The sequence below is a fragment of the Morone saxatilis genome, unplaced genomic scaffold (genome assembly GCF_004916995.1).
Source record: "Morone saxatilis isolate NCDOM2014 unplaced genomic scaffold, NCSU_SB_2.0 Contig20, whole genome shotgun sequence".
NCBI lineage: Eukaryota > Metazoa > Chordata > Actinopteri > Moronidae > Morone > Morone saxatilis.
The window spans coordinates 684,847-693,602 of record NW_023339763.1 but is presented as its reverse complement, the minus strand read 5'-3'; the positions used below and the strand labels follow the sequence as shown (position 1 = coordinate 693,602).

Below are 8,756 nucleotides of genomic sequence, written 5' to 3'. Positions count from 1 at the left end.
TCTTATCTTATCTTATCTTATGGACTGTCTCCATTAGATTATTCAACTAACAATGGATCCCACGTGCACTTTAATAACCAGTTCTGCTCAGTTATTCATCTGCAGAAAGCTGCTGGCTAGCGGGAGCGACCTGGTCACATGACAGACTGAACAAAGAAGAATCCGTTCTCTGTTTTGTGGTGAGAGATAAAACCTTGTCAACAAACACAAACAAAGCTCAGATCACATGACTCAAGAAAGCTAATGTAGCAGCTAACATCTGTTACTTTTTGACAAAGAAATAACCTTTAATTACACTATAATAATTACATTTTCATGACATAGACTTTACACATTGTGCAAAAACAATATACACAATATATGGACCGCTTTGTTCAATCTGCACAAAAACCAAAGTGTAAAAATGATTATTTGCTGTTGTATGTGGGGTTATGTGTCCCTGACAATAAACAAAAGAGATATGTTAATTACTGAGCTTTAAAGGAGCTCGTAAGGTGGATTTTGTTACAGAGCCAGGCAACATGTTTTCCTCTGTCTCCAGTCTTTATGCTAAGCTAGGCTAACTGGCTGTAGTTTCATATTTAAAGTACAGACACAAGAGCTGTATATATCTGAACCTCCAACTCTCAGCAAGAAAGTGAGTGTCCACATCACACACATAACTAACTGTAACTGATTACACAAACTTCAACACACATGAATAATCTAAAACCACAAACACAGTTGCATTGTGGGAACTGACGGGCGTTAATGCAAAGTACATGTGATGTTTGTTGAATCAGCTAAAACCAGAGAATAACTGCGGTTTGTTTTCTTTAAGCAGCTTCAAAACACTGTGCGAGTCTATAATTAGATTAATTAGTCTGAGCTTCATAAACAGTCGAGTCTTCAGCTGCAGACACGAGCACACGACAGGACACCACATGCAAACACACAACACAGCACGCACACCCACACACACTATACAGTTCATTACTGATCATCATTCAGTGTCGTCAGGGTCACACATTATTCAGGGTTGAGGCCAAAAAAGTCGTCCTTTTGCATCTATTTGTTGTTTTGTTTTTATTATAAATGTGTTATTTGGCTGTTTACATCCACCCGTTATTTTAGATAATAAACATAAATGTATGTGTTTTTGTATTTTCCCTTATATAACAGCGAACACTAAATGATGGTCAGTATGTACCACAGTTTGTGTTGTCCGCCTGCGTCATAGACTGCAGTCATCAGCAGAGACGACAGAAACAATGGAAACATAAAGTCAGACAGAAACATCCACAAAGAAGAAGAAGAAGAAGCAAAGACGTCTCACTCTGCTCTGCCAACCAAAGTCTGACCTCCTGATATGGTTTTTCTTTCAAATAAAATCAAACTCTCTGTGAGAATAAAAATAAATACATAATAAAAACAAAGTCAAGGAATGAATAGATAGAAATACAACACTGTTCAAACGAACTTTCACCAGTTAGCATAGAAATATTCAACATTTTTACAGTGATGTCAGAAATAAGATCATTAATATTATGTATTATCAATAATTTTACAAGATATGTTCCAAGTCTGTACAGGGTTTGAAATGGTAATGAACAAAATGAATAAAGTGTAATGGAGAGATATCTTTTTGAAATGTTCCAGCGTTTCCCAAACAGTCTGTTTTATTACTGTCAACAAATCCATGAAATGATCAAAATCAACAATTAATTGATTGTTTACAGCGGTTAAATTAACGTTACTGTTATTTTATTCATGTCCGTCCAGCCGTGAAAAGCTACATTAGCTAGCCAGGCTAAATTAGCTTAGAGCCAGACGTCTTCAACCAAGAGTCGCAGTTCTATCATAAAGTAAAAGTACAAAAGCTATGAAAAATGATAAATAATGAATAGGAAACACTTTATTAAAACTAGAGATGTTCCGGTACTATTTTCTTCTTCCCAATATCTGAACTCTGTGTATCGGCCAATACATGAACTTTCTTTTATTACGTAGTTTGACTTATATTTAGCTGGCTTTGGCTAACGATGCCGGAAATCAACTCTTCCCTAAAACAGGAGTGCCCAGTGCCAGCAGAGCACATATGACCCGCCTTTCTCTGCCTCTGATTGGCTAGTACTTGTTGCCTTTGTTGATTAGGGTAAGCATATAAGTATTTCAGAGTGAGTCATAACTTTGCCTTTCTGGGAAAAAATCGGCACACGTGACACTTCTGGAAAGTAGCGAGGTCGCGTTTGAAAGCTATTCAATTTCGTAATATCAGATCAGTATCCAAAACCCGATGCAGCATTTAAGGCTGTATCGGAGGCATCTCTGACACTCGTATTAGTATCGGAACAACCCTAATTAAATCTAAAGGCCATAATTCACAGATTTACCCTCCTGCCCAAAATCTGATCCCTCTCACAGTCCTTGTCCACCAGTGGGGAGCCGGCATCGGTATCGACCTCCACATTAAGGTGTTTCTATAACTTATATGTAATTAGCTTGTTGAGCTTGTTAATATTTATATTGTTGTTTTGATCTTCTCCCTCTCTTTGTAGATTTAAAAAAAAATCTTTTTACTTTAAATACGATGTCCGGCTGCAAGAGAATCCAGGAGCTGGTTCAAGAACCAATTTGTGGAAAAGGGGCCTCCGTGTGACACCTGAAACTGAAAGAGGATCATGATCTTGGACACCTTCATCAATCTGGTTTTATCCTGAGAATATACTTTGTCCTGTTCACACATACATTTTTTTAAGTTTGAAGTATCTGTTGACGAAATGACTAGTTTTATTCCATCTGAGACAAGAAATAAATAAAAGTATTAAAGAATTTTGGGGTCTATTTCCTGCTTATTAGTGGACTTTGATGAACTGTCGACTTGACTTTAAAGGTCACCACACTTCAGAGGTCTCTGCTCTCAAGTTACACTACTGCCTGGTCTGTGCATGTGTGTGTGACCTAAAAAAATACTGCAGGTTATTATTTATTCACAACTGATCTCAATTCAGAACATGGTTTCGGGTAGCATCCCTAGTTCGCAGCTACTGTAAACACATTACACACGGTATTTTTAAAGACTGCCACAGACAGCGTGGAGCAGCCAGGAAGTATAAAGAGACAAACACAGCTTTGGTTTTGGTTCCTGCGTGAGATTTGTTGACAACAATAACAAACAAAAGTTGTTTAAATTGTGCATAAAGGAAATCAGAAGCTAGTTACTAATGGTAGTTGAAATGAACTATTCACATATAAAACGTTTTCTCACATTACAGAACACATCTCTCGCCGCCTTCAGGAGGAAAATGAAACAAGGCGATCTGAAGGTGTAGCAGGAGATCTTATTATTTTCTCAAATAATAATGGACTGTGGCCCCATTTACACATATCTTTTCAAATGTCACATATATGGACACCATCCAGACATGATTTAATACACTTTCATTTTCATTTAATACATTTTCTTTCACTTCCAAATGTTTTATGTCTCTTTGTAGGTTTCTGCATCTGTGTGTAGTTTATTTTTGGCTCTTTATTGTCATTCGGTATCTTTGAAGTGGTTTTAATTCTCTTTGTAGTCATGTTGCAGATTGTAGAGTTAAAATTGAAGGGAATCCTTCTTGGATGCATTTACAGCTTTTTACAGATCCAATAGTAATCCAATCTGCCCAAGAAGTAAAGTGTAAATGGGGTCAATTTCCCTCAGATTTCTGTCCAGGACCTGCACAGTATGTCCAGTTAAATATTATTTCTTTGTATGAAAGCTGATGGACCTCAATAGTGAACTGGAACACTGTCAAAGTGGAGGACTGGACCTTTAAAAAAGTGCTTATAACATCAGTCAGAGTGAGTCTGGACTCCAACGTCCAGACAGGAAACACAAACCTGTGTTCTTCTTCGGTCTCTCTCAGCTGATGATGAAGACTCTCGGCCCCTCCTCTCTCATAGGAGGCAGACTCTCTATCACCATGTTGTCCATCAGTCCGTATTTATCCTCTTTTCTATTCCTCCTTCTTCCTTCTCCTCCATCTCCTTCTGCTCGTGGACTGGCTGAAATCTCATCTGTGAGCCCCTCCCTCTCCACCGGCTGAGACAGATGACTGGTCAGCTCCCTCATCGTCACCTGCAAGACATCGAAGCATGTTTTATTACGTCTACCTGTTGCACTTTGTAGCCTTACAGCCTGTAACCAAAACAGAATATCCACTATTTCTTTCTCTGAACTCTGATCCATGGCCAAAAGTATGTAAGGCTGGTTCTCAGTCCGCTTTCCAGTTCGTCCAACCGTCATCAGAAACTTTGAGTGGAGTCTTAGCTATAAAAGCACTTTAATGTGGAGGGCAGGGACCACCGACCTGCAGCTCTTTGAAGAGGTGCAGCATGGCCACGCCCACCACGATGACCAGGAAGGCGCCCAGTGTTGTGACCACGTCCACCACCGCCATGCTCCGCCACTCCTGGAAGAGGATGATGGAGGTGGACAGAACCACGGAGGTGAAGAGGACGTAGTAGATTGGGTAGACCAGCAAGGTGTTGAAGGTGTCCAGAGACTTGTTCAGGTAGTTCACCTGCGAGCAAAGAAAAACACTTTTGTATGATTGTCAAACATCATTCTATAGTTTATATGTAAATAGTTAATATTTAGATAATTCTTTTAATCTTCTTCCTCCCTTTGTAGATTTTTTACTTCAAATATACGATGTCCTTGTAGTGAGTCTGGGAAATTATTTCCATCGCTGTATACCAATCAGAATCAGGTTTGCACTATAGTTAACAACAGTAACTCAACCAGTGACAAACTGAATGCAGCCAGACACATAGTGTGATTTCAAACAGTTATTAAACTACGGTATATTTATTATGTTTAATTTGGGACAATGGTTGCTCAGTCTGGGACAGTTGAAAGTAGAATTTGGGACATTGAGATCTGAGAGGTGTAAGAAAATATCGACTCCTGTATCCTGACACGTATTGTATCTTCAGATTCTTGCCCTATGTTTTAACTATCAAGCATTAATGTCATTAAAAAAGACACTCCCTTTATAGAGAGAATAAAAATGATTTTACAGCTTACCTGTGTTACTATGGAGACGATGAGAGTGAAGAGCAGGATCCAGGTGAGAGGACTAGCAAGCACTGAAATATCATCAAACACTAGAAAGAAAGAGAGAGGATAATGAGCATTAACACAGATTCACCTCTTCTGTTGATGCTAAGAACTTGTATTTATACGATAAAAAAGGAATAAAACTCCAACTATAACCATAAAATCAACAGTACTAATATTCTGTAACCGTAACAGTAGAAAAGTTCTACCGTATTTGTTACGGTTGTTGTTGTTAAGTTCCCCATTTTGTTTTTGCAGTATTCTAGACCAATTCCCGGTTTTGGAAAGCGGAAGTTAACAACAGCACAGCTAATAACAAACCACCAAAAGTGTGTATCATTTTATCAAGTTCTTAAAAAAAGACAAGTTAAGGTGGATTTTCATGATTTTCCCAAAGATGAACATTTATCGGACGACTGAAGGAACCAAATTCACCGGCGTTTTGTCGCATTAATTCACTGCAAATGTAACCAGTGTTAGAGTTCGTTCTCTGGTCAAAATATCATTGATTCACCACAATCTTTAAATTTCACCGGGAGTTCAGGCTGAAGATTTTGCTTTTGTTTGGACACTGAATGCTACATTTTGGCACAATCAGTACATATTGGTAGTACACACACATTCTTCTGCCTTAAAAGCTTGTACCTAAATTACCCACAATGCAACTTAACCTTAAACGCTGACTCAAATGACATCACATGAGGACATTTATGAGCCTTCACACAGCGCACAGCTAGGGACAGTAAACTGGGTTATATTCAGCAGAATCCTCCAACAAACACAACCTGGCTTTTGTTTTAAATCAATTGATTTTGAATTCCGAAAAACATGGTAACGTTTTCTGTCTCTCACCGCTGTTGATGGCGATGGCGAGGCCCTTCACGGAGGAGACGGTGAAGGCTCCCAGCAGCGAGCAGATGCTGATGTAGATGAGGATGTTGGTGCGACCGAACCGAGGAGAGAAATACAGCACGAGTATCGCACAGAGAACCAAAACCACCGACATGTACACCAGGAAACCTAAAGCGCGCACACACACACACACACCACACGAGTTAATTACTGGAAAGCACATCCTATTTTTACTGAAACCAGAAATCGATGTTGTCCTCTTGTCAATTATTACAACAGACAAGTCAGTTTTTATAAGTTCAGATCCAAGTGTCTCTGTGTTTTGTCACTCATCAATCCGGTTGAAGGCAGTCACATCTTCATCTGCTTTACATTTAAAATGTCCAAACAGGAGTCTCAGTGGGACATTTTGGAAATACATTAGAATTAAGCTCAACATCATGCACCCTCCGAGCTTTACTGGTGTATAGCATGCTCAATATGTGGCCTACCTGTACAACACGCTTTGTATGAGTTTATCTCCCGTTTAATGTCAGGTTGTTCAGTTATAATGACCCAACAGGATCATTCAAATAATCAGGTTTTAATTTTAAATAATATAATAATGAATAATAAAAGTCGGTTAACGTAACAGGAAGTTGACCCGTATGTATGTAAACGCTTTATTAACGCCGTCCTCACCGGGCCTCAAGCAGAGCTTGTTTGGATCATATCCTGGTAGTGATGTCACTTCCTGCGATTCCCTGTGGAGCGTGATAACCAACAAGATAGATTCCCAGCACGCACAGCGAAAACCAGCCCCAGTTTCCCCACCACGATTCCAAACACCTCCACCCCAACCAGGTGAGGAAGGACAGAACTGCCACTGAACGACACACACACACACACACAGCCACAAAACCATGGGAGTCAGTTATTCTCCATTAATCTCAAAAGCAGCTCATGTAAATAATATCATTTGTCCGGTTTGGCTCCCGAATAAAAAGTGTCTGTCTGATTGTATTCTTTAACTACTTCCTGTGCTGATAAAGTGGAGTTAAAGGAAACTACGGCGTACCTGATCGCAGGACCTCCAGAGCGCCCAGCGGAGTCACCAGCGTGCCGAGCAAGACATGTGGGCCAAAGTTACAGGCCTCTCCCTGCGTCCACTGCACACGACCAGACCAGACGGACGGAGGAGGATGAAAGGTCAGTTTCATAGATACAGGATGAATGGATGTGAAAGACTGACAAACAAAGGGGAAAACCTGCCAAGCCTAAGTCCATGTTAAAGAGCCATTATTATGTGCAGTTACACCAAAGAGGAAATAAACTATATAGAGAGAGTTATAATGAGAGAAATGTTTTCTGCTTTAAATCTACTCATAAATAAACTACGAAGAAAAAAGATATTATAAATATGTTTATGTTATGAAGTTATATTATCTTGTCCATACGTGAAGCAGAAAACACGCTTATAGTAAGAACTAATACTATTAATATTTAAGAGACCTTTTTTTTAAATTTTCGCTTATAAGAGAATTTGAATAAGACATCTGCTTAAAGTCAAAGTTACTTTTAGTAAACTAATAGCTTTCTTGTATGATCAGTTATTGCGTAAAGATAATTGAATTGAAGTTACTTTCGAGAGAAAGTAAACTAGTGATTGCCTCAGCTTTGCTAAATCAGTAGGAATGCACAAGTTAATTAAACTGAGATTAACTGAGCATTAACTGAGTGAATTGATAAAATGCTTTTATGTGGATCATAAACTCAGATAGAAACTACTTACCTGGTTAACAGGCACTCCCACCCAACGAACCAGTCCTTCAGGTAGCCATGACCCTTCACCGCTGCACACACACACACGACACACAGAAGTATATTTCCACATTACAGAGACATACACATCCGAGGAACTATTCTAGTCTAGTCAAGTGGAATACAAAACATGTTGTCCGAGTTGACGCAAACCCGTTGTTTGCCGTACACACAGTGCAAACAGTCTTTATCTCAAACTGTTTCTTCCCTCCAGGTTTTCCCCTTATTTATCCCTGATCGCCCAAACAGGTGTTTGCCCTTATACCTTGTGTGAGCGCCGACGTCCCCCGATCGATGTTGTATCAGTACTTACCGACCTTGAAGCTGCTCTCATTGGCTGCATTGCGTTTCGGAAAACGAGACTGGTAGGCATCGCTTGCTCAACAGGATCTTTGGTATTCCAGATAACAGTAACAATATGTTTGTGAACAGTCAACAACAGATCTGGATCCATATCTATCAGCACTGTTTGACACAGTTTGTGCATCCTGAGTTTGTGCGTTGAGCCCGGACGGGGACCTCACTGAGGAATGACCTGTCAAGTCAAGCAAGGTAGCCCGCCCTAAAGCTGCCCTTGCTTTTAAATGGTCTGTTTGACTCTAAAAAATGGGACCCATCAGTTACTAAATGCAGCCAGTGTAGCTCCCCCTGCTGGCGCTGTTACACAAAGAATGCAATGATTAACACTTCACAGATTTCTGAAACTCTGTCTGTTATTATGGTTTCCCATTTTATTTCCTTAAAATCACCTTGATGTGGGTGATTGTAATAGTGATAATAAATAATAACCATATATAGTGAGAAAAAAAAATGCCATTATTCTTTCTTTAAAAGAGAGAGACATAATAAAGAGAGGAAGAGATATATACGTTTTGTCCTTCTTTCAGTTTAATATCATTAACAGAGACGTAAAAGTCAAATAACGTGTCCATACACAAGAAAGACACAAGACTTATAGTGTCCTAACTAAAACCAGTAAAAGGAGCTGACGCATGAGCAACTCTGAGTTTACCCCACT

General features: G+C 39.4%; 1 protein-coding gene across 1 annotated transcript in view; it reads right to left on the bottom strand.

Moving 5' to 3' along the window:
* Positions 1–938: 938 nt before the first annotated feature.
* The window catches only part of nipal4 (NIPA like domain containing 4), a gene marked incomplete in the record, with an annotated part of 13,607 nt that continues 5,789 nt past the window's right edge, over positions 939–8,756 (bottom strand). The window contains 4 exon segments of the mRNA XM_035665957.1: positions 939–4,102; positions 4,335–4,547; positions 5,054–5,133; positions 5,939–6,106. Of these exon segments, the coding sequence (XP_035521850.1) occupies positions 3,887–4,102; positions 4,335–4,547; positions 5,054–5,133; positions 5,939–6,106 (677 nt within the window).